The sequence below is a fragment of the Arachis stenosperma genome, chromosome 10 (assembly GCF_014773155.1).
Source record: "Arachis stenosperma cultivar V10309 chromosome 10, arast.V10309.gnm1.PFL2, whole genome shotgun sequence".
NCBI classification, from domain to species: domain Eukaryota; kingdom Viridiplantae; phylum Streptophyta; class Magnoliopsida; order Fabales; family Fabaceae; genus Arachis; species Arachis stenosperma.
In genome coordinates, this window is record NC_080386.1 from 55,900,003 (window position 1) to 55,927,186 (window position 27,184).

A 27,184-nucleotide genomic window follows, 5' to 3' on the forward strand; every position below is an offset into this window, starting at 1 on the left:
CACAGGATTAATATTAATAATAGTTGATAATGAATTTTTTATTGGTTATAAATTGGTATTTGATTTGGCTATTGTATTGACTTAATTTATGACAATGTATGATTGATGTTGTACATAATAAATTAGTTAATTATTAATATCATAAATAGTTTAATATAGTTGATTTTTATGTAATGTATTAGTATTAGTATAGCCTAATCTCTAATATTTATCAATATTCCTCTTTCGATTTTTAATTTAATATTGTTCAATTTTTGTAATTGAGGATTTGGTACATTTCAAATTTAATTTTTTTGCCTAATTGAATTTTTTTATTTTAATAAAAAAACTTTGATATTTAAACTTGTTTGTAAACTTTTAACTAAAAATTATTAGATTTAAATATTTAAAATTATATATTAAATTTTTAAATAAATTTGTTTAAAAAAAATAAAATTTAAGTCTACCGTTAGATTTATCATCGGTTAAATCTGCCAGTAACTATTAATTTAATTATTGATAAAAAATAATATATTACCGTCGAATTTACCGGGAGAAAAACTCAATGGTAACGAGCTTTAGAATTTCGCAATTAAAATTTTATATCCGTTGGTGATTAGTGGTGGACAAAAAAATTTCGATGATAGCATAGTTATCGACAGAATTTATACTGTTGTACTAATCTGGTCGATCGGAAGAGTTTTTAAAATAGGATAAATTAAACTCAATAATCAATGTGTCCAAATTTTAAGAAGATAAAAAATTTAGATGTATTTTTAAATCTTTAAAAATTTAAATATCTATAAATAAAAAAATCAAAGATCAATTTATCTTTTTCTCTTATAATTTTGACTTTATTATTTCTTTTTAGCATAGGACTCCTTATTTATTCTATTTTTATTTTTATCACTCTGTGATGACTGCTCTTTAATTTTGGATTTTTTTTATTTTCTATATTTGCCTTTAGAAAAAAAATCTTTAGAGAAATATATTACCATCTATTTATAATCTATAAAAATTGTTTCCAAAATTTTATACTTTGAACTTTAGTCATTTTGCTTTTTTAATAATGATACATCGACACTTCTAAATATCAACCAATCATCTTTTAAAAAAAATTAAAAAATTAAAAAAATTTATCTATTATTTAACTAAAATATAAGTTATTAATTATATACAATAAATATATAAATAAAATATTATAATATTGTATAAAACTCTTAATACTATAATATTTGATCTATTTATAAATTATATTGCATAAAACTTTTATTATTATTACTTCATTTTTTAATCTCTCGTATAAATTGTTAAAAACTACTCCAAATTCAAATTTGATATTTTTTTACTAAGTATATTTAAATAATAATTAATTCATAAATTTATATTATATTATATTTTTAATTTTTTATTTGAATTTATTTTTTTAACTTTTTTTTTAATTATTTACAAACAATGAAAATAACAAAAATGTAGATTTATACGATTTTAATATAAAAATTTATTTTTTATATAAATAAATTTAAATTCAAAAAAATAATAATCTATAATTTAATTTGTATTATATTTTTATTAAATAATTATATTATATTATTATATACAACTAGTGTATGAGCCCGTGCTTAGCACGGAAAAATTTATAAAAGTAAAAAAAATTATATGCTTCGATATTTAAAACAAAAATATAAAATAATTATTATTTTAAGAAATTTATAAAATTATTATCAAAATCAAAGTTTAACTTAAAAAAGTGAGTAATAATTATTTTATATTTTTAAGGTAAAATAATACTTATACAGAATTTAAAATAAAATTAAAATATTTATATTAGAATACTATTTTTTCAAAGACTTCTCTATAAACAATATTGATGGTTAAATTTGCAGACATTCCTACGTGATTCATAAGTAAAATTTTTAAACATCTCTTACTCTTAACTCTTGAAAGTGCCACATATAGTTGGCTATGTGTAAAAACTGATTTGGGCAAGTACAATCTAACATGAGATAAAATTTGTCCCTAAGACTTATTAATTGTCATAGCAAACGATACTATTATGGAAAACTGTCTTCGTTGGAATCTAATTGGGACGGTTTCATTTGTTGGTACCATATTCATTCTTGGAATAAAGGCAATATGACCAATATTGTTACCCGTTAAGACTTCACATTCTATGACATGGTTTTCAAGCTTCCTTACTTGTAGCCTTGTACCATTATAAAGACCACTGGATCGGTCAATATTTCTCAGTAACATCACCGAAACACCAACCTTGAGTATTAATTTATGTGGAGGCAAACCAGAGTAATTTATGCTATTCAGTAATTCAGGACCATAGAGATCTAGTTGACTCTCTATATTCCCTTCATCCATACGAATGGAATCCAAACTAAGATATAATTTTTCCCCTCCAGGAATGATAACCATCAGATGGTTGTTGATCTTTTCAACTATGTCTAGCGTGGGAGCCAGTATAGTTCTTGCTTTGAAAAAATCCTTTGAGGACATGTTTTCTAAAATATTTGAATAAGAAAAATGAACCAACTCATCAAATGCCTGGTCCAAAGAAGGAATAACAATATCTCCTGGAAGACATATCTCAGATTCACCATCCATATTGTCACCTGTTAGACCATCACCAACTTTCAATAACCACTCACCAAATTGCTCTGTCTCATCTTGATCTGAAGCAGTCGTCCCTACAGAGAGTCTCATATTTTTTGTTAGTTTAAGCACCTGACAAAACTTCTAAAGGTAAGATGAATTCATGGTTGAATGACGATATCTTGTCTCGATCCTCGTAGAATGACAGGAAAAATTTATCTAAAGTCTCTACCTAGTACAACCACTTTTTCTCCAAAGAGCAAATTTTTGCTATATGTTGGAGAACACCTCATTATATCACCAAAACATTTATCAAGGGCTTCATAGCAGTACCTACTAACCATTAGAGTCTCATCCCAAATTATAAGTTTGGCTTTTAACAGCAACATTGCTTGAGGAAAACTAGGTTTGATGTTACATACAAAATCCTCAGTTATATTCAGCGGTATTTTGAGCCTTGAGTGTGCCGTTCTTCCATTGGGAAGAAGTAAAGATGCAATACCACTCAAAGCAACGTTTAACACTATATCACCTCTTGAGCGAATCTCAACAGACATAAGGTTCCAAAGAAATATTTTTTCAGTACCCCCATGACCACATACAAAGAAAAAAACCCCTTCATCACAATACACAGCTGTAACAATTTTATCAAATGCATATCTCTGCTCAGGTGTTGCGATGGCTAACATGTTTGAGGCATTTTTTTTAAAATCATCCCTACTAAAGTTTAGCTCTTCCCTAATAACCCTTTCGGTTAACAAAGAACTATCACCTTTAGTTGCTAAAGGCATAGGAGGATAGTCTTTCAAGATTTTACCATAGCAATGTAAGATCTTGTCTATATCCACTAAGCACAACTGCTTAATCTCATCATCTGACATTGTTAACTCTGCATATTATACGATACTATAAAAATTCAATCAAACTAAAAATGATCAATAAGAAAAAACTTTTATCATTGTAATTAATAAAAACCCACCCCTCATGTCATCACGACTCTCTGTCGATACAAAATATCATCTGAGTGTTCATGTCAACATCTCTTCCAGACATGTTCTGGTCTTGAGATGTTGTTGGATGTTAATAGAATGACAAATAACCTCCTAACATATAATCCTGAGACCCATAAGCTTGCTTCCTTAATTGCATCAATGAATTCTTTGTTATCTTGCAAGAGTCCAAGGGCAAAGCATGCATCTTTATGCGTAGCATAAATTGTTCCTCCTACTATTCTTATATCTCGAAAACTCATACATCCTCTTTGAGTATTCAGGAGAAGTCGTTGGTAATATTCTTCGGTATTTGTTGCAAAAAATTTGGTTAAAATCCCACTTTTAAGTTGTTAAATGGATTAAGTTACGCTATTTTAATTATTATAGTTACACATCCGCATAAGAATAATTTTCTTAAAAAATATAGAAAAATAAAAAATTGTATAATCTACATATTATAACTGTTGAAAGTTATTTGAACATTTATTTTCTAGTGTAGATAAATCGAATAAATTGGACGTGTAGTACAGGCTGTTAAGATTTTAAATTTAAATCATTAAATAAGTAAGATCAAAATTGAATATAAACTCGTCATTACCTGTAGGTACATGAGTGAACTTTCCAATTGCGAAGCCTTTCTTTCGAGGAAATCACTTTGAAGAATCGTCCTTCCAAACAAACTTAGTTGAAAACTCAGCATAAGTCAGACTTCGAGCATAGGGATATGACATGTTCGTCGCCATCCATCCCAAAAACATGGACTTATGAGATATTGCTCTTTCGACGATATCATTCACATTAAAAGTTTCACCATAAACCACAAGTTGCTCATCCTCCAAATGGAATGGAAGGCTAATCACAAATGGTTCTTTCTCTTGGATTTCGTATCCAAATAGACGCCAGACTGCCTCACATGCCGAAATGTACCTACAATCGTAGTAACTCCTAATTTCGTCAACAACTTGTGTAGCTTCTGACGAATCACTAGCATTGTATAGAGTAGCTGTTACGCGGTCATTACCCTTATGTACATACTTAAACAGATACTTAATAGAACTTGTTTGGCATGTGTATTCACATTTATATGGCACCCGAACTTGAGCAATAATTTTGTATTATACGAAATAATAAACTTATTGTCTAGTACATATTCCCTTTTTTTCACTATTCGACCATTATAAGTACGCCTATATTTGGGAAACCCGGCCTCATCAATGAGTATTCGCTGTCTAAACTCTTTAGGATAGAACTTTGAATAGGATCCATTCTTCATGCAAGGTGAATTCTTCTTGTACGGACCACATGGACCATGTACCATGTAATTTTGAAAAGCTCCATGTAGATTTGGCCTTTCATTTTCATCAGGAATCTCAATTGTAATATGTTTGTCTATGTCATCTGGTATTTGTGGCTTAAACTCGTTACTCATAAATAAAAGGATATTTGCATGCGGAAGCCCTCTGTTTTGAAACTCTACAGTGCAAATGTCTGAAAATTGAAAAAGACAAATGAGCAAAGCATTACAACATAAGATTTTAGTAAAGCGTTGTATAAACACAGACTTATATCCCAAAATTTTGCCAAAGATTTTTCCCTCTTTTAGGTCATCAATCAAACTTGATCTTGAAAACTCGACATAATATATCAGGATGGTCTTCTGCCTTCAATCTAATGGGAGTCACTTCTCTTTTTATCTCATCCCATTCAGGGTTACAAGTCATGCTGATAAAATAGCTAGGATATCCTGCATATCTGCAAATTACAAATGTATCTTTACAATTATTCATCATATACCTAGGTCCACCGGTAAAAGTACTCGGAAGAATGATTCTTTTGCCAAGCCTTGCAGCATCTACATCCTCGTTTATAAGACTTTCATATAAACATTTGTATTTATCAACCCTCAACTGTGGTTATTTACACCTAAAGAATTTTAACCTCTCTGATTTCACCATTGTGTAGGTATCTACCAGAAACTGTTGGAATAATCTCTTTGATCTCAGAATTAACGGAGATTCACCCGTCTTTTTCTGTAGTCAAAAAACAAAGAATTGTCGCAAAGTGATTGTTTTATTTTTCTTTGTAGGCCTAGCAGAGATAGAATCTGATGTTATAATACCCAAATGAAATCCATCCTCCCCATACGGAAACAACAATGGATATTGCAAGGCTAAATAAGATGGATGAAAAATATCAATCCGCTGGAACTTTCTAGATTGACTCTCTATAATAATATCTCTATCTTTGCTAAGTTGTTTGACATCGCCAACAATCAACGCAGCCATTTCAGATGCAGATGGCAAGTTGTATGTCCTGCCATCTGTAGTCCTTTTACTAATCAACTTAAGCTTTATGTTTGTGCAATTTTCCTGTTGGTACCTATCTCTTGTATAGCGAAAACTCTTTGCCAAACTATTATATTTGTCTAGCATGTTTCTTAATATTGCCACAATTTTTTTATCCCGCTCATTTATAGCTTCATTGGAACTGCGAAAAAAAAAAATAAAATTTATGTTATTTTCTCTCATAGATAAGAAATAACTAAAAAGTTTGACTGGTTGCATAAAAATTACCAAAGTGTGCCTATTCGATTATCAATCTCATTTTGTGTCATAGATATATAGTTGGGCAAATGTTGGTCGCAAACTATCAAGAGAAAGTAAGCTACCAATGCTATGGTAGTTTTGACTCCCAAGCTTAAAAATTGAAGGAGCAGTCCCATTGTTCACTCCACGGTCAATTTTTTCGGCCATTGATGTAAAACAAAACATTGAATCAAATGTTCTTATATTTTTTAGGAAATGAATACTTCTTTGATCTCCTCCGGTATAAAGTTGAATGAGCTTATCAAGAGGCACAGAAAGTAGAGGAAGCTCAATTTTTCCTTCCATACAACATAATGAAAACTTTGGTTGGAGCGACTATTTGGATTTAGCAAGCCTTTCTGTAGGCCACATCCATGCTTTACAGTATTGACATTGATAAATAGGATTTCCTATATCCCAGACATCTGCCGATTGAACTCTCTTTAGATACTCAGTTGTCATACCGATGTAATTTAGTCCATGATGTACACAAAGATGCAAATAAACATACAGATAAAATTTTTATATACCGTCTAAGGTTTCTGAGGATGGTATAAAATTATCTTCCATATCCCATCCAACATTGAATCATCATAACCATTCAAAACTATAATAAATAAAAATTATAAAAAATGCAAACATATATGTTGATGTATTACTAATAATGCATATTTCTTGCAAACTACAAACTTAAATTCTTGATATAATGAGAAATTACCTTCATCATCAACAAAATGGTCAATATTTTGGCCACTTTGTGTGTCACCGCTTGGTGGGTGCATTTTAACAGTCAATAAATTTACATCTTCATAAAGTTGTGCCAAATTAATAGTCACCGAAGCAACAACAAAGGAAGATTAACTTTTTTGCACCCCAATTATAGTAGAACTTCTTTACAAAAAGTTCAATTTTATTCAATTAAACGTTAGACACTATAAGAAAGAAAAGAATATAATAATGATGATCATCTTTTCTAAATTATATTTCTGTTAGGCACGATCTGTGGGAACCGCAGTGTGATGGAAACTGATTTTGCGGAACGACTTCCGTTAGATTATTGGCGGGTCCTTGTACACTGGAGTATGCTAGAATTGTAATAAATCTATGTTATATAAATGATTTCCGATGAAGTATACTTTTTGTTAAATATTGGTGTATGAATCATTTGGCAATCATTAATTATACGTACTATTTGTTAACACGGATAGTGGAGTTCTTGTTAATGAGGGGTCCGTCCGTAGAGTTAAATATTTAGATCTTATCTCTGATGTAGAAGGTCTTACATAATTAGGAGGAGTATTTTTCTGTCCAATTCCATGCGAGGCACAGTGTACACCATACATAGATAGTTGCTTCCCTATGAATGAGTAACGAGAAATATATAGAAAATTTTCGTCATTAAACTGATATAAATTAAATTTAGATAAATATAAGTCAATTACAGTGAGAAAAATGTCATCTTTATCTTCACTGGATTGTAAACTGGAATATTAGATGAGGTACCAGTTTCTCGACACACTGTTCTTTGACTTGTAGTAATATGATGCACATTTTTATGTACGTCAAAATTTGTATTATTGTTGTTATTCGACACTGTTAAGTCAAGAAAAATAAATGAAACACAAATAATAATTATTCAATTAACTAATATCATATTTGATTTTATACAATTTTAGTAGTATACTTTCGTAGTTAAAATTTTTTTTGTATTGGTTTAGTTTTATTGAATTATTTTTTAAATTATTAAACTAAATCAATGATTATCTATATCATATTATTTAAAATATACCAGTCATGACTTAAAAATAAATACAATTTAATTTAAATAATAAATAAAACTCTAAATTTAAATATAATTTTATAAATTTTAATTTATTTAAATCGAGTTAAATAGATCTACACAAAAGCATCAAATTTTATATTTTCCCAATTAGTATAGAGTTTTATGTATTAATTTATATTAAATAGTATATTATTTTAAATTATGACAAATATATTTTAAATAATATTAAATAATTAATTAACCTAAATAGTACATGAAGATTGCATAGTTTTTATGTAATTTATAACTTATTAAATATGAATTTTTTTAAAAAAATATAAAGATGAATAGTTATTCACAATTTTTCAATCACTAAATTAAAATATTTAAAAAATTATGTATAGTACAAACTATTTCGCTAATATTCTCAACAATGATGATAGTTTAAACTGTATTTCTGATAAAAAAATAATAATTAAAAAAATTTCACAAGAACATTTACTAGAAGCACAAAAAAAAGTAGACTCATTATTATCAAGTTTTTTTACTAGAAGCACAAAAAAAGTAGACTCATTATTATCAAGTTTTTTTTGTTTTCTTGCCAAAATTATCCTTCGTCTTAACCTTACAACCTTGGATTGTGTAATTAAAGTGGGATACATTATCGTTGTTAAGTCAATTATCTATAATGTATTTCTCTTGCAACAATAAGCTACAAATACAAATTTTCAAATTTTAATACTTATCTTGAAGTTAAATTTTAAATATCCATTAACTTACAATACTAATTATTTATTGATTAATTTATAAGGTATCATTTTTTACTTAAAAAGTAAAAAACTTAATTTTTAAATATGTAAAAATATATTAACAGTGACTTTTAATTTACAAATTAATAATCTAATTAAAAGGAGTCTATATATATATATATATATATATATATAAGCCAAATCAATTTAAATATAGTTGTCTTAAGCAAATTAATTTTTATATTATATATTATTAAATAATTAATTAAAAATACACACTCATGCACAACAATTTTTAAATTTGAATTTAGAAGTGATTAGTAAATCACATTTTTTAATCAATGTATAACAAAAAAAATTAGTTAAGGACAAAATTTTCAACATATAATAATTTTAGTTATTTAAAATTTAAATATTAAAAATTGGATCATGTATTAAAAATTAAATACAACTTTATGGTATGTTTCAATAATAATAATAATAATAATAATAATAATATATTTTTAAAAGGTAGTACTGCATGTTCTTCGTGACATATAATTTTTAAATTTATTTTATAAATAATAAAATAATTTTTTTGGATAATTAGATTAAGTGAATAATAAAAATTAGTATCCAAATTAACAAACTTTAATCTATCTGATAAAAGAAAATGAAACTTACATAAAAAAATCGTTAGGGATTCAGTTTTTTTTTTTAAGTAAAAAAGGTACCGTTTGTAGGAGTTATTAATAAACCGAAAATCTTTTAAAAAAACTGACAAATTTTAACGGTTCATCGATTAATCACATATTCAACCAGTTTTGTAATTAATTTTTTTGTCAGACAGTTTACTCATAACATTTTTTAAGCCATTTTTAAATTTTATAAAATTATTTATAATAATTACAAAATGTGCTTATAATAAAAAATTTTAAAATTTTATAAAAATATTTTATTTAAAATTGTTAGTAAAATCTTAGTTGTACTCAGTTTCAAAATAAATAATTATAATGATATTAGTATTTTATATAACAGCCCATATAAAAAAAAAATTCAAATTTCATACAATAATTTTTCGTTCATTTTTAATAGCTCATAAATACAAAAAAATATTATACAGAATTTAAATTATTTTTGTATTAATTTTTATATAAAATACCCATATCATTATAATTATTTAAAAGTTGCATATAATTCGAACCTTATGAATTCAATTTACTACGCATTTACCTAAATCAAATTTATTCAATTCGATTTATATAGAAATGCAAATTCGATTTATTTAATTTAATTTATTTTTATATACGGTATGATTTGATTGAAAGAGTAATAATTTATACTGCTTCGTAGATTCTTCTATAATTTTATCTAGTATCAATAAAATTCCACTATCACTGATTTTAAAAAAATTAAAATCTAAAACGATGGTTAAAAATAAATAAAGATGACAGGTTTAATTCTTTTATAATTGTATGTGTTTTTTTTCTGATTTGCGTTTTTATCACAATCCACAAGTTCTATGTTTTATAAATTAACGTTAATTCATATATAGTATAAATAAATTTAATTAGAATAAATAACAATTTATTTATTTTATTTTAGACTTTATAAATGAAAAAACTAATTCACTAATATAATGAATTATAATTAATGTAGCATAATTAATTAAGTAATATAAATTATAATAAATTATAATAAATTATATTAATTATATTAATTAGTTGATATAATTAAGTCAGTGCAATAAATTGTATTGAATGAGTTAAAATAATTAAATTGAAAAACACTATTCGAAGTATGCCACGTCAGTTTTATCATTAAGTGTAGACATCCGATTTTTATATAATAGAATAGATAGATAGAATAGAAGAGGAGTGCTTAGAGACCCATCAAGTTTTGTAATATGTAGCTATTAATTAGTCGTTATTAGTGTTTTTAATGATGTGAGATTACATTTAATGATATAGAATTATTTATTTTTTTAGTGATTAAGTACTTGTTAGATTTTAATAAAATTGCTGATCTCATAGATTTTCTCATATAAAAATTATTAAATAAATATTTTATAAAATATTTGTAATATAAAATACTTTAAATTTAATATTAATATGCATATTATCTATTTATAAATAATATTAAAATATATTATATAATATAATTAATGGTTATCATTTAAGTTGCCTTAGTTGAAATTAAAGTACACAGAACCAAATGCAATTTCACCGGCACAAACCCAAACACAGAGTGAAGGTGCTAACCAGCAAGTGGGTTTCAACACGACACGTGGCTCCCAATGTAATTCGTGAATTCTGCTAATATAAAAGGAAAAAAAGAAAAAAAAGAAAAGAAATAAAGTAAGAAAAAAACACTATAAACAAAGACAAATACAAAGCATCTTCGATGCAGATATTACGGTATCAATTACAGCAACCTTCTCAGTCCCGAAAAGTCCGAAGCTCAAATAGTTCAATGCCGATTCTCCCAACACCACCGTCATCGGAGCTTTCCTCCTCGGATCTATAACTTTCTTCTAAGGTGAGTCAAATATTCACCACTCTTTATTTCGATTTTGCTCTCTGGACTCTGACTATTAAACCCACTTGTTCCGCTGAAATTGATGCATCCATGGCGAAATTCTTCTTCACTATATGTGTTAACTGGCAAAGAAAAACAGAAACTAGCTTGGGTATTAGAATAAGAGAAGCTGGTCAGCTCATTTTTTTGTTTAAACGATGTAATCCAAAACCCTAGATTTCAAATCTAATTTCTTTATTTCTTTGCTGTTTTTGGTAAGGGAAAATAATTGCAATGAATTGATTGACCCAAAATGGTGTTTCGGTTTCCCTAAGTTGAATTGAATAGCCAAAATAACGGTCAACGAAAATCTATGAAGTTGTGACTCTGTACTTTGATTGTTTGAAGCTGTTATATGGACAAAGTGCACATTCCCTGAGCTGACATGAAAAACAAATATGTACTTTGATTGTTTGTAGAATTGGTATAGGAGATAAAGTTTGGAGCTGAACCAAATTTTATTTGTATTGTTGTGTTTGTTGCTGGATTCATTATCTATTATATGCCTCATCTCCTCTTTCATTATAATTTTTTCCCAACCAAACCAAAGGGCAGAGGCTAAGATCATGGTCATCCAGGCCTTTTTTTGTCTCCCTTGAAAAGAAAAGGTTTTTTTTGAATTTGGTGGGACATCTGTTTCAAAATTGCTCCTTGTACTATCTGTGAATTACTTTCCAGCCAAAATAATAGGGGGGCAGTCATAACTCATCCTATCAAGATCTTTATATCATAATTGTTCACTATAAGTGGGTAGTATTATCTATTTAATGTGCATCTTTGTTTTGATGTTCATTCATTATTTTTAGTGTTTTTTCCTCTAATTGAGGAGCAATTTTCTGCCTCAGGTAATGTTATACTGGAGGTTAGCTCAACCACTATCTTGGAGGAGGTCAAGTTTCAGCTTCTGTTATATGCCTCATGTTTCCTTCTTGTGGCAATAAACCAAGCAGGAAGGGTTATAAATAATGAATAATGGAAACGAGGAAGATATTTTGAGCCCTGAAAACTGTTCCAAATTTTAGTGGAGGGAAAAAAAAATTTCTTATATTTTCTCATAGACATCACCTGCCTTAATTAAAATGGGAGAAACCCAACTTGAAGAGTCTGAAGCAACTAATAGACAGATCAGCAGTAACACAAAGTCTGGTTCTAAACTGGTTAGTCAATGTTCCTTTCTCCGTTCTTCTTTTCTGATTGTTTTCCCCACATTTGCCATGTACTTATCGCTTACCATTTGTTGATATTTGACAATTTCAGATTGTAGAGAAAACATTTGAGCGTCCTGAGTGGCTACCTGATGGCTGGAATGTGGATTTCAAAACTCGAAAAAGCGGTTCAGCTATGGGACAGGGATATAAGGTGGTAGTTAAAGTTTTTTTTAAGTAATGTTTTGGATATTTTTTTTGCAGCCAATTAGAAAATGGCAACTTCATTTTGACCATCTTCTATCATGTTATTTATTTATTATCGCTGTATTAACCTCTTATGATTCCTAAATGTCTCATTGCTGGTCGTTGGCATCTTAACATTCCCGCAGATGCATCATTGATTCTGCAAGTCATAACCTGCTCACACTTAAGATATCTGGCCTTGAAACACAGATTCTATACACTCATAATTTCATTATTTAAACTGCTCAGTTTTTGCATTGTTCATGGCAGGAACATCATGCGATCACCCAGACATATGCTTAAAATATGCACTTCATTCTTAATTACAATCATAACTTTAGCATTTGGTTGAACTGTAATTTTGTTCTATGTGCCTGGCTTTTCATCAGTTGTCCTTAATTGGTATGAACTGAGTTTGGGACATATCATTTGAGACCACTCACAAATTACTTGTAATGGTTGTATTCATTGACAAAAGCTACAATCTCCACTTGATGTGACCACGTAATTCTGTATCCAGTGCATTTTGTTTTCTTCTACTCTTCAGTTGGAGTATCAAGATGTTGTTTTGTTTTAGTTGCCCACAGTATTGTATCCATGTTTATTGTTGCAGTGTTACATTAATCCGCATGGAAAGAAATTCTACTCCAAATTAGAAGTGTTACGGTATCTCGAAACTATAAAGGGCAACAACTGCAATTCCAGAAAGGAGGAATCCAATACCATCCATTCTCCAAACAATGTTTGTATCTCTAGTTTTCTTTTTCTTCTTCAAGTTTTTATTTGTGAACTTCATTATCTTTGTGAGCCTCTATTTAGCCTATTGAATATTGTTAGAATTTAGAAGATGCAAATTATCTTAGATGAATAGTTTTCCCATATGTAGCTTTTCAATGTTTGGTGTGTTGATTGTTTTATTTTAGGATGCACTTGAGAAGCCCATGGTTGAGACATCCAGGACTGAGAATTCCATGGCTGAGAAGTCCACGGCTGAGAAGTCCACGGCTGGGAAGCCCAAGGCTGGGAAGCCCAAGGCTGGGAAGCCCAAGGCTGGGAAGCCCAGGGGTGAGAAGTCCACGACTGGGAAGCCCAGGTCTCAGAAGTCCACAGCTGAGAAGTCCACAGTTGAGAAGCCCAGGGTGGAGAAGTCCACCACTGAGAAGTCCACAGCTGAGGATTTACCACCTGGCTGGATAATAGAAGTCAAAGAAAGGAAGAACAGCAAAATCAATAGAAAAGATTTGGTATGAATTTTCATTTGATGCCTGATAGAGATTCATGCTTTGCTTCCCAGCTCCACTGCAAAGTGCAACTCTTATTTTTTAAGTATGGAAGTGGTGGTGGACATTTTTGTAGTATTGCTTTTTCCCACCAAATCTAGAGTAACTCGTTCTCTTCTTCCCCCCCCCCCCCCCCTCCTCCCCCCTTCCCCCTCACTCTCCCCTTCATGGAAGTGGACATTGGTTATTATATTATTATTGTGTAATACACTGCATTAACAGTTCTCTCAAATTTTTAGTGCTTATATAGATTTTGACTGGGTTATATCCTGACAGTTATATATAGATCCAGAGAGTGGATATGTATTCCGTTCCAAGAAGGATGCACTGCGCTATCTCGAGTCTGGAGATATAAGTTCGTGTGCGATTAAACCATTTAAACGGGAAATCCAAGATGAAGATAAATTATCTGTAAGCCTTGCTTTCTCAACTTGTGCTACTCTACAATCCTAGCTGTCTGAGTACGCCTAATTTCTAGTTGTCCAAACTGCATGCAATTTAAAGATTAAAGGAAGGAAGAAATTTTTGTCATCTTATAAAACAGTTTTTGCCTTGACAAAGATAAATAATCTTATCAGAAGATAATTACATGCACATAATTATTTCAGTTATCTTTGTGCTGCTCTGTTAAAACTTAAAAGTGTCTACTTGGAGTTTGGTAGTTTTTAAGATTATCTTTCATGAACTGTGACTCCCACTTAGTTTTAGCAAGTGATAAGTTTCCATCATTAGAATTTGCCTACTTGCATAGTTTCCTCTTATAAAGGGTCCTATTAGTATGTTGTATTTTGTTTCCTCTTAACAAATCTGAAGTTCATTTTTCAATGTGAGAAATGAAGGTGAAAGTAATTCTGTGAATTTTCTTTTTGTTCAAATTAGCCGGCATCTACAGTCAAAAAGCAGAAAATAAAGCAGTCTGGAATTAACCGACAACTTTTTGCTGGTAAGAAATCTTTGATGATTATATTTAGAATCAGCTTATGACTTTTGCCACAAGTTAATTCAAATCATAATGATAAAAGTATATTCCATTTACATCTAAAATTTCCAACTGCAAACTTGTTACTGCAGGCAAAGAAATATCCGATGAAAGCAGCTTAGAATTGCCAGATGCTAACAGCTCAGAAAAAAGGCAACATGTGGAGGTGTCTTCTGGAATGATGGCTCCTTTTGTTCCTACAGGGGAATCTATTGGCCAAATTCAATCGTTAAAGAATGGAGTTGCATACCCTCCCAAAACAAAGAAAATGTCTCATCCAGGTATATTGGTATTTTGTTCAAATTGAATCTTCAGAAAAATGGGAAAAATCTTCAAAAGAGTAAAAAAGTTCCCTGCTGATTCTAGAGTTCCACTTAAATCGTGCAGATGATGTGCAAAATAAGAATGATGTTCTCAATGTGGTTGAAAATGCTAGTAAGAAGAATCACAGTAACCCTACTGTATCAAAAAACAGGGGGTTCAGTGTGGCTCACCGGTCTTCGCCGAGACTTGCCGCAGCAGAACCTGACCAATTGACTAACAGCCTGACCAGTGAACAGTGTCTTGAAGTTCCAAGAAGAAACTTGAGAAGAGGTAGTCAGGGTTTGGCCGCTGACGATCACTCTTTGAAAGAATCCAAATTGCTTGCAAGTGAGATTGCTAAAAGTGGAGAAATTTGTTCTGACTTGAACAAATCCAGCAACAAGAAAGAGCCTTCGGTTCCTCGGCGAGCATCAAAAAGACTTGCTGGATCTGAGCCTGAGCTGATGAGCAACTCCCTCTCCTATGAAAGAGCTCCGGAATATAATAAAAGCAAAAAGTCTAAAAGTGGGATCAATACAAACTTGCTTTCACGTGATGGTGAGGCAGGGCTGAAGCTTGTAGAACATGGATCAATGAATGGATTGTCATCCACCAGAGGGAGGAAACACCCCCAAACCTTGCCTGTAACCAAAGATAAACTGGGTAAACGTAAAAATGAGGAAATGAATGATGAGAAATCAGAACTTGAGCAATCTCTGGCATTCCATTATTCTTGGTCTGACCCAAGTTTGGAGTTTGCAATTAAGACCCTCACTGGCACATTACCTGCAGAGGATTCAGTTGCTAACAGACCTATAGTGATTTCCGAAACAGATAAGTTGCCTGAAAATGATGTGTTTAAGAATGATACAGGAAGCAACAGTGACAAAAAACCCAAGGTAAATTCAAGTAAATCCAAGAAGAAGAAAGAGCCTAAAGTGCCTACGCGATTGTCTAAGCGACTTTCTGGCCATGATCCCGAGGTACTTCCTACTGAAACAGCACCTGAATATTCCACTAGAAAATCAGGTAAGAATAAACCAGATGCAAATGAGATTTTAACTAATGGAGCATCCGGGAAGCTTCATGCTGGGGAAGAATCATCCAACCTTATTGTTCATGCATCTGACATGTTGAAAACTAGCAAATGTGGTGAATCATCGAATGGTGATGAGTTGCAAAAATCACAAACTGTTCCCAATGAACAACAACGGGGGCCTGAAGCTGAAAGTATTAATGAGAGATCAGAGCCACAGTTCCCTGTACAGTTTGGGGACAACTGGTCGGATCCATGTGTAGAATTTGCAGTTAAGACTCTCACTGGTTCGGTGACTGTTGATGCTGCCAATGTGCCTGTTGTGACCCTTGATGTCAATGACCCACCAAATGAGGAATTGTCGGAGAATGCAGTGCAGAAGAGCAGTGATGCTGCTGCCGATAACAACAATCATTGCCAGATCAAGGAAGTGCTTAATGCACCAGTTTGCCGGCCATCGGAACAATGCTTAGGGCAAGGGCAACCTGAGTTGGGATCCAACCCTACATCCTATCAAAGTGATCCTGCATTTGCAAGTAGTGTGACTTGCGGTGATGAAGGCAAAATAACAAGGAACTCTGATGGGGGACAATCTCTACATGTTGAAGCTGGGAATATGACGCAAATTGATATAAACACACTCTTTTTTGACGACCCATTCACAGAAGATGAACAGATTCTTGAGGATAATTCTATTGCAGAACAAGCACAGCCTGGAACAGAAGCTACAAACCGTGATAACTCTGAAAGAGAGTTTTGTGTTTCCTTCATGGACACTTGGTCAGACCCATGCTTAGAATTTGCATTTAAGACTCTCACGGGAGATATCCAAGTTGAGGAAAATATGGCGGGGCATGGATGTTTCCCGGAACATGCGAACCGACATGACCAGAGAAATGGTGGCTCGGCATTACCAGAAATCGGATCTTCCAGCATCTCCCGAAGTCACATGGCAGAGAAATCCATGCCGCCACAACCACCATCAATGAGCCCTTCGTTCCTCTCCCGAAGTCACATAGCAGAGAAATCCGTGCTGCCACAACCACCATCATTGAGCCATTCCTTCCTCTCCCAAAGTCACATGGCAGAGAAATCCATGCCGCCACAACCACCATCATTGAGCCATTCATTCCTCTCCCAAAGTCACATGGCAGAGAAATCCGTGCCGCCACAACCACCATCAATGAGCCCTTCATTCCTCTCGCGAAGTCACATGGCAGAGAAATCCGTGCCGCCACAACCACCATCAATGAGCCCTTCCTTCCTCTCCGGAAGTCACATGGCAGAGAAATCCATGCTGCCACAACCACCATCAATGAGCCCTTCCTTCCTCTCCGGAAGTCACATGGCAGAGAAATCTGTGCCGACACAACCACCATCATTGAGCCCTTCCTTCCTCTCCCGAAGTCACATTGCAGAGAAATCTGTGCCGACACAACCACCATCAATGAGCCCTTCCTTCCTCTCCCTAAGTCACATGGCAGAGAAATCTGTGCCGGCACAACTACCATCAATGAGCCAGCCCTTCCTCTCCCTAAGTCACATAGCAGATAAACCCATGCCGGCACAACCGCCATCAATGAGCCCTTCTTTCTTCCCCCCGACACAACAGTCATCACAACAGTCATCGATGAACTCTTCAATCTTCCCCGAAGAAAAATCAAGCCAGCAGCACACAGGAGCCGATGCGCAGAGGCATTATTCTCAGTACAACATTAATTTTCAAAGAAGGTAAACACTCGCAAAACATGAGCTTAAGTAGCTAATTATGATTGGTAATGGCTGACTCTATTGTTGTAGACAACAAGACCAATGTTTGTCTTAATATTTCTGGTCGAGGTTTGTGAATACCTTCTGAAAAATGAACTTAGACATGATGTATTGTATTGTACTATTGTCTGCAATCTGCGGATAACATCCAGGTTATTGTAGCATCAACTTTTGGGGCGATGATAAGGCCTCCAAGGTTAAAAATCATAGGAGAAGTTTCCATATTATGTCTAGGACCGAGCATTGAGCAACACGCAAGTCTTCCTTAGCGGCCAAGAAAATGTTGGATGATATGGCAAAAAAAGTTTACAAATAAATTTTTTATTTCTAAACTGGTATAAGATAAAAAGAAAAAGAAAGAGTTGAGGTCCGAGTGTGCGACCCTATCAAAAAATAGCATAAAATTGTGTATTAATTATCTCTAACAAAATGCAATCGCCTTTTTACAATTTTTATCTTAAAATAACTTTAGTTGAAATATTCAAATATTAACTATCGGAAATTCATTTATTCGAATATTAAAGATAAATAATAATTCGCATTTCTCAAACATGGTTCTTTTTCAAAATACATGTTTCATGGATTTCCTGCATTATTAAGAAAATATTTATTTTCTAATTATGAATCTTATTCTTATTTAAAATTGTAAATTATAAAAATTAGATTTAAAATTGTAAAATATAAAAATTAGATAACGTATTTCTTCAGGTGTAATGTTGATCATTCAATTTGGAACTCTCCCATAAATAGGTCTAGTTTGTCCTATGCAGCAGATACTGTTTGACAATGTACCCTTTGTGACAGCTTGATAGAGTTAAGCCTCAAAGTGGTATGTATTCGAGTCTCAAAGTGGTATTTGAAGTTAATAGTTATCTAATTTTGTTCTTGAACTTGTATTTCGGGACTTGTACTAGTCTCTAAGGTACTTTCCATCCATCAGAATACTTATTCGAAGAATCTTTCATGTCAAGGGTCAATGTAAAAAGATTACTGACTAATGATAATTAATTTATGCATCAACTTGTGTTCATCATATTCATATAGTTAGGCATTTTTCAATTTTCAAGTATGGAGTCCACCTCACTGAATCTGCCAGAGATATATTTGTTAGGCAAAAAGTTACAAAACAAATAAAGAAAAATGGAAGCTATCCGTAGGTCATAATTTTCGACACAAAAAGGGATGCATAGCTCATTAGCTCAACATAGGTACTCTATTACACACCAAGAAAAACAAACACAACTAACATATTAAGAGCTTATTATCATCACAGAATGAAGTTTTCAACAAAGAAACTTCATCTTTTATTCTAAGTCAATAATAGGCCACGGCAGCATCTGTTCTCACATTCTCTACTGAATGCTCCTAGTTCCAGGCATCAAAAGAGGAAATTTAGATGACCCCAAAGGACAGAACACAACCCTGTAGTTAGAACCTGCAGGGCAAGTGAAAAGGCTGGTTGGATCATCTTTAGGGTAGCTATAAGCATCAGGGCACCTATCTTTGAAGAATCTCGAGTAATATGTGGGTCCACAGCTAGCTTGCGGATCGGTGCAGCAATACTCATTGCTGTGGAACACCGGGCAAGCGTTGTTACACCCTCCTTGTACTCGCAACTCGTTAGGACACTGTCCGATAATGTCGGCCGTGCAGCTGATCTTGTGACACCCACCATTTAGAGGGTAGAAGTCCATGGGAATGTTGAATCCATCTATAACTGAGATGTCATAGAAATCTTGGTTAGCATATTGGTTCAATGCGAATTCGGCCAAGGTGTTGGGTGGGACACCCCAGCCTTGGCATTGGAGTCCACCGGTGCAATCTCCAGTCTGGCAATGGCCTTGACCATTGCCATCAAAGTTGCATCCGGTGCGACCCCAAATGCGGGCCATGGTAGTGCCGGGTGCCACCCAAAGGTTCCATGTCTGGCCTCGGTCCAGGCGCACACCTCCGCCTGGACTAGCAGCGGCCCAGACAGTGTAGGGACAATTGTTGACGATCTCAAAGTTTGCTGCATTTGCTAAGGTGAGAAAAGAGGCAAAGATGAGGATGGAGCAGAGTGAGAGGCTGAGTGAGTAACCCATTTAGCCTTTGTTGTGAGGGCTTAATTGATTGTAGTGTGTGTGTGTGAGTAGAAGAGTGCTGCTATATTTGATGGGGTTTTATAGACTATATTATTGAGTGGATTCTATCATGCTAACTTTTAATAATGCATGAAGGCGTTAGCTAAGATTCAATAACGAATGAAGGGGCGGCTATTAGGATAAACAGACAAAAGTCTAACTACTTGGACTTTTATATATAACTGGATGGATATACTTGTAATGGATTTACAGAAAGTTATTAATAAACCTAATAAAGGTTAACTTAGCAGAAGTAAATTTAAGGAAAATACATTTAAACTTAAATGGGAGCTACTATGAACAGCAATTTGGCGCAGAAATATTTCATGTTATGCAAGGTTTAGAGAAGAATTGTACCTAAAAATGTAGTGTCATAAATAGTTTAACTTGATAAATGTATAAATTTCTGAATCTACAACTTGAATCTATTTACCATTTCAGATTTTTGGATTTAGTTAGATATTTTTTATATAAAATAAAAGAAAATCACTCGAATAAAGATATTAAAAATATTTTTTTTAAAAGATATTTTTTAATAATTAGAATTTAACACATATAACTTATTAAACTATGTTATTTTTATTAAAATTAGATTGGATAAATCAATTTAGCCGAAAAACCAATAAATTAAATTTTGAATCAGTCTAAATTAATATTTTTTTATAGAAAATAACTACAATATCCCTATTATAAAAAATTACTAAAATACCCTTATATATATATATATATATATATATATATATATTGAAAATTCTAATCAGAGAAGTAAATGGCTAGGATTTAGAATTTTCAAAATTAATATATATATATATATATAATATGAATATTTTAGTCATTTTCTATAATAAAGATATTGTAGTAATTTTCTATAAAAAAATAATATTAATTTAAATCAGTTCAAGATTTGATTTACTATTTTTTTATCAAATTAATTTATCTAGCCTAATTTTAACAAAAATAACACAGTTTAATCTATTATATGTGTTAAAATTTTAATAATTAAAAAACATGTTAAAAAAAAGACGTTTTATATGTCTTTATCTGAGTGACTCTTAAAATAAAATAGGAGAATTTTATAAATAAATAAGTATACACCTTGAATGAAATTGATAGATATATTTTATATATTGTAAACTAGTTCCTATATAGAAAAATCAACACTGATACAGAAAAAAATTCTGCTAGAGAGCCAATGAAATATTTGTATAATGTGTATAATAATTTTATTGTACACATTGTACACTAAGGATCCGTTTGGATAGGTTCATAAGTTATTTTTTTTACTTTTAACTTATAAAAATATATAGTATTAATGTCTGGTACAATTTTTAAGACCAAATTGCAGTTTTCTAAAAAGCTATTTTAGTGCTGATGAAAAAGTTAAAAAAATTATTTTTTCTCATAATAAAAAGTTTTTTATCATTCTTCTCTTAAAATAAACACTTTTAAAATTAAAAAATTAAACATAAAATAACTTATTTATAAATTATTTTTAATATAAATATTTATTATTTAAATAATTTTTTTAAAAATAACTTAATGAAACTATTTATCTAAATTAGGCCTAGCTCCTCATACTTTCTCTATAAAAAAAATCTCTAGCTTTCCATATAGGCCATATCCGATCCCTAACAAAGAAAATGGCAAAGCAAGCTATAGTGCTTATTATAATATCAGGATTGTAGTTATCTATCTTTTTGCACCAACTACAAATAATAAAATCAACACTTTTGCATGAAAATCTATTAAGCTATTCAGTGTTAATTCATGGATTTTTTTCCGTTGATTTTCAATAATTATATATTAAGATAATATAACTTTTGAGATAAAGACTGAGATTTGAATAACATATATTAAATAATTATTTATCATATTGTAAAATCATCAACCTTAATAGTTTCAACGTTCAATAATTGTATAGTCCATGTGCTTTTGTAGGACTAAATTACAAAATGAGATTTGAATATTTTAAAACCACTGCACAAAAAACAACGAAAAACAATTGTTATTTGTAAAAACTATTATTAATTTGTCGTTGTGATATGAACATGTAAGCACAATATTCGATAATGCTCATTTCTCTATTTTTCTTTGGGTCCCCTAGAACTCGAATTGGATCCAACTTGGGGAGCAAGTTGAACACTTCTCTCATTACTTTGGTTATCATCCCTCTGCGATAATTACTCTAAATGTGGGGTTAACTCTTCACTCTATAGGGTAAGTCTAACATTTTTACTCTATAAATATATAAATATCTCATCATATAGATATTTTTTAAAAATTCAATCTCACTTAAATTTGTTAAAATTCTTGATAACTTGAGACAAAAATCCCAAACCCACACCTAAAGACATTTGTTAAAAGTATAGGAGAACAATAATCACAGTGAACAATATGAACAATAAGGTTATAAATGTAAATTAATCATAAATTTAAGTAATAATATAATTAATTTAATTATACTAGTAACTATTTTTCAAAATTTAAAAGGATAAGTCAAAATGGATTTAATTATACTAATAACCATTTAATTAACCAGCACACCTTTCATATTCTAACCATATCTCCTATCTCTTGCTTCCCAACAAAGAAGGCTGACCCACAACCCACGCAGGCCTCCTTGCTCCAACGTCCGGCAGCACCCAAGGTGGATAAAATTTTTTTTTCACTACACCCGTCAACCCTTGCACCGTGCAGCCCAGCGTTGGTTACTGTGATCACGCCTTGTGCAGCCCCTGCAGTCCAAGGTCTGCACATATCACAACCATTTTAATGGAGCACAATTCCATTGAACTGAGTTGTCTCGTGCCAGTTTCTTTTAACGGTGATTCGTTCGACGGAAAAAGTGAACAGTTGGACAAGGTAAACAATGTATCTTGTTTCTTTTAGACGTATGTTTATTTTCATATAAATTAGATAGTTATTAAAAGTTCAACATGCTTAATCAATTAGGATATTTTGTTACAAATGGAACAATTTGGATGGTGTTCTTTTTCATTCATGTGGTTATTAGTTAAAGTGTAATATATAAGTGGATGATCCGGTGAAAGGATTAGTTTGAATTTTTTTTCTACCTAAAAAGAGAAAACAATTACATTTTTAGAGTGGTGGAATGTTATAATACAATGTACTAATTAGTTGTTACTACTTACTAGTTACAAATTGGGTTCTTGTTAAGTTTTTATATCTAGTTTCAATGAACCATGTGAAAAGTTCTAAAGAAGATGAAGTTAGAAATTTATTTACTAGATCTTATGAATTGTTAAATACATAGTTATTAAAAGTTCAACATGCTTAATCAATTATGATATTTTGTTACAAACGGAACAATTTGGATGGTGTTCTTTTTCATTCTTGTGGTTATTAGTTAAAGTGTAATATATAAGTGGATGATCCGGTGAAAGGATTAGTTTGAATTTTTTCTACCTAAAAAGTGAAAACAATTACATTTTTAGAGTGGTGGAATGTTATAATACAATGTACTAATTAGTTGTTACTACTTACTAGTTACAGATTGGGTTCTTGTTAAGTTTTTATATCTAGTTTCAATGAACCATGTGAAAAATTCTAAAGAAGATGAAGTTATAAATTTATTTACTGGATATTATGAATTGTTAAATACCTCTTTAATAGGTCACCCTGACATGTTTTGAATATATGTTTAGTGTTAAATATGAAAATTTTGCACATGGTTGCGACTAAAATTGTTACAATCCCCATCTGTATGCAAAAAAACCATGCATGCACTAACAAGTTTGGATAAATATGGAAGAAAATTATAGGAGCTAATAATGAGACTGTTTACATGGTAGTAGAATACTCTATTTTAGTTTGTGTAGTGATACTTGATATGTGGTGGATTTATGCATTCTGTATATAATAAATAATAGTTAACAAAATACTAACTCATTAGGTTCCACGTTAGATGAATTCATCCATATTAATAAATTTTAATATCATATTTTTGGATATAGTATTAATAAAATCTATTTAGTTGACATTTTATTATAGTATCTACTTACGTTGTGTATGTTTGATTGTAGGCCGTAGAATGTACAGAAATTACTGAGTCGGAATGTCATGACACGGAACTTGTTGATGAGGTTAGGATTCTATTTTATTGTTGTTTTTCGTTAACCGCATGTTTGAATAGACCATTTATGATCGTGTGGCTGAAATGATGTCTATTTTAAACTGATTTGCAGTTACCAGACCATAGTTGCCTTGCTGACGGTGAAATACCAAGAGTTGGGATGCGGTTTGAGCATTTGAAGTTGGCGCAGGATTTTTATGCGACCTATGCAAAAAAAGTTGGTTTCATAAGTAAGATAAGGGCCACAAATTTTGACAGGATGACAAAGCAACCGGTCAACCAATCTATCCATTGCAATCGGGAGGGTTTCCGGGCGTCTCGTGTCAAGGCACCCATACGGAAGAACACAATGGCAGGTGTGGGATGCAGAGCAAGAATATATGCAAAGTTCGATAGGGAAAAGCATGATTGGGTCTTGTTGAAGGTTGAACTAAATCACTCGCACCCGTGTTCAACTAGGAAGGCGGTGCACTACCACGAGAACAGGGAGTTAACAATGCATGCGAAGTGTATCATTGAGGTTAATGATGAGGCGGGCATTCGACCCAACAAGACCTTTCTAGCATTAGCCAATGAAGTTGGTGGGCCTTCAAACTTGGGCTTCTCAGAGAAGGACGTCAGGAATTACATTTCATCAAGACTCCGATCCACAAATGTAAACGCAGATGTCAAGGAGATGCTGAATTACTTCATGCGAATGAAGGAGTTGAATCCGAACTACTTTTATGCAGTGAATATAAATGAGGATAACAAGTTTACGAGTGCAGTTTGGGTGGATGCAAGGAGTAGGGCATCTTATGAATACTATGGAGAGGTGGTCTCATTTGACACCACATACAGCACGAATCGGTAAAATGTATTTAAGTTCTCATTGTTTAATTATTTTATTATTTTTTATTAGTTTCATGTTTCTAAATATAGTTGTTCGTCCTTTAGGCATGGATTGCCGTTCGCTGCTTTCATTGGTGTGAACCACCATGGTAAGTCTACTTTGCTAGGCTGCGCTCTGCTAGGCAGTGAGGAGATCCTGAGTTTTGAGTGGGTGTTCACACAATGGCTGGAGTGCATGGGAACGGCACCGAAAGGCATCATCACAGACCAATGCAAGTCTATGTTTGGTGCAATTAAGAAGGTCCTGCCCAATACCCGACACCGGTGGTGCATATGGCATATAACACAAAAGATACACAACAAGCTTGGAGGTTATTCTAGGTTGAAAGAGTTGAATGCCGAGTTGAAACACATTATATGGAACTCTAAGTCGGTTGAGGATTTTGAGGATCATTGGGCTGAGTTCATTGATGAGTTCAACTTACATCACAACAGATGGCTATCAGGTTTGTGTCTTTTTAGGAAAATTTTGTGCCGGAAGTGCTTAGATGTTGTTGTGTTATTCTATTCTGTTCTGGAAAAACGTTCTTATGCATGGTTTTATTTTTTGGTGGGTTCGTTTCTTTTTTAGATCTGTTTGAGGACCGACACATGTGGGTGCCTATCTTTTTCAAGGGTCAATTCTGGGCTTCTATGAGGAGTACGCAGAGGAGTGAGGGTATGCACTCATTCTTTAGTGGATACTTAAATTGTAAGACTAGTTTGGTCCAATTCGTCCACGAGTTCGACAATGTCCTAGGAACGAAAGAGCCGAAGGAACTGGAGGACGATGCTGCAGACTCGAGAGGTCTAATCCCATGTTCAACTAGATCAGCCATCGAGAGACGATTTCAAAAAGAGTATACCAACGAGATGTTTAGGGATGTCCAAACTGAGTTTGGCAAGAAGGCTGATTGCACTATTCGTGCCGTGGATGAACAGGGCAACTCCGCTAGGGTAAAAGTGGAAGAGGAAATACTAGTCTATGAGACGACTCGATATGTTACGTTTGACGTCCATTTTGATCGTTCGACACACGAGGTTCGATGTGATTGCAACTTGTTCGAGAGTGCAGGTATATTATGTTGCCACTGTCTTGTAGTACTTTCATCTTACAAAGTTAACGAGGTACCTTCCTACTATGTTTTACCTCGTTGGAGCAAGAACATAAAGCGCAAGCACACTTACATTAAGAGTAGCCACGATGTTAGACGTTCAAATGAAAGCCACAACATGTTCAGAGAGTTGTGTGCACATTTCTACAATATTGCACAGGAATTCGTGGACTGTGATGATGAGGCAGACATGCTGCATAATGTTCTAGAGGATGCAAGGGCGAAGCTAGTAGATTACCGTAGCAAGATGCGAAATAACACTGTCGCTACTGCACACAATAGCATCGTCACAGGCCCTTCAACCATTTTCGGCACAGAGGACATTCAGGCCCCATCAAAGGTAACCACTAAAGGTCGTCCAAAAGGCAAAAGGCTAGGATATGAGTTGGATAAATCAATCAGAAAATCCATGCAGAAAAAGCGGAAGAGTGTACGCAAGGTATGTATAGGAATTAAAGTTAAGCTTCACTTTTACAATGGTTTTTATTACGTCAATAGTGGGTTGGTTTTGATTGAGCTTGTTTGTTTCAGGATACTCGTGTAGAATCTGCTGCAAATCAAGCTTCGGAGGCTTCTGCTCAGCAGATTGCTAAGCAAGGACTTGGTGGATTCATGTCGCTCTTAAACTCCTTTGACAATACATAGATTGTTTACGATACTGCATCCATTATGTTATATTAGAAGTCCCTTTTGTTAGGTCATACAATTCAAAATGTCTGTTTCATGGTCATTTTCTTTGTTTAGGTTTTCTATGATAAGAAATTTATGAAATTGGTATTCTCATGGCATGTATAATATGTATTTTAAGCATTTAATAAATTTGGGATGTTGTGTGCTTTTAACTTCGAGTGGCATGTATAGGATGTTCGCTTTACTATGGTTATTGATTGTTATTTTTCTGGTGTTTGGATGGTTACTTCTTATCGGATTAGCTATTTGTTTTTGATTCTTTAAATGTCATATAGTATGGATGTTCAATTCCTTAGGCTTGTGCATG

At 32.5% G+C, this 27,184-nt stretch overlaps 4 protein-coding genes across 4 annotated transcripts; 2 read left to right on the forward strand and 2 right to left on the reverse strand.

Annotated features, from left to right (window-relative positions):
- Positions 1-1,998: 1,998 nt before the first annotated feature.
- LOC130957110 (uncharacterized) lies at positions 1,999-3,464 on the reverse strand. The gene is made up of 3 exons (XM_057884001.1): positions 2,925-3,464; positions 2,716-2,815; positions 1,999-2,603 (listed from the first exon to the last, which is right to left on the reverse strand). The coding sequence occupies exons 1-3, from the start codon at positions 3,462-3,464 to the stop codon at positions 1,999-2,001; spliced, it is 1,245 nt and encodes a 414-aa protein (XP_057739984.1).
- A 7,549-nt stretch (positions 3,465-11,013) lies between these two features.
- LOC130955753 (actin cytoskeleton-regulatory complex protein PAN1-like) lies at positions 11,014-18,377 on the forward strand. The gene is made up of 9 exons (XM_057882710.1): positions 11,014-11,188; positions 12,073-12,384; positions 12,485-12,586; positions 13,232-13,360; positions 13,542-13,862; positions 14,175-14,309; positions 14,778-14,841; positions 14,970-15,158; positions 15,265-18,377. The coding sequence occupies exons 2-9, from the start codon at positions 12,307-12,309 to the stop codon at positions 17,949-17,951; spliced, it is 3,705 nt and encodes a 1,234-aa protein (XP_057738693.1). The 5' UTR covers positions 11,014-11,188; positions 12,073-12,306; the 3' UTR covers positions 17,952-18,377.
- Positions 18,378-19,180: 803 nt separating this feature from the next.
- Positions 19,181-20,126, reverse strand: LOC130955512 (thaumatin-like protein 1). Its single transcript, XM_057882384.1, has one exon. The coding sequence runs from the start codon at positions 20,068-20,070 to the stop codon at positions 19,339-19,341; it is 732 nt and encodes a 243-aa protein (XP_057738367.1). The 5' UTR covers positions 20,071-20,126; the 3' UTR covers positions 19,181-19,338.
- Positions 20,127-22,881: 2,755 nt separating this feature from the next.
- On the forward strand, positions 22,882-26,832 carry LOC130957111 (protein FAR1-RELATED SEQUENCE 6-like). The gene is made up of 6 exons (XM_057884002.1): positions 22,882-22,971; positions 24,153-24,212; positions 24,315-25,051; positions 25,139-25,539; positions 25,665-26,626; positions 26,719-26,832. The coding sequence occupies exons 1-6, from the start codon at positions 22,882-22,884 to the stop codon at positions 26,830-26,832; spliced, it is 2,364 nt and encodes a 787-aa protein (XP_057739985.1).
- The last annotated feature ends 352 nt before the right edge of the window (positions 26,833-27,184 follow it).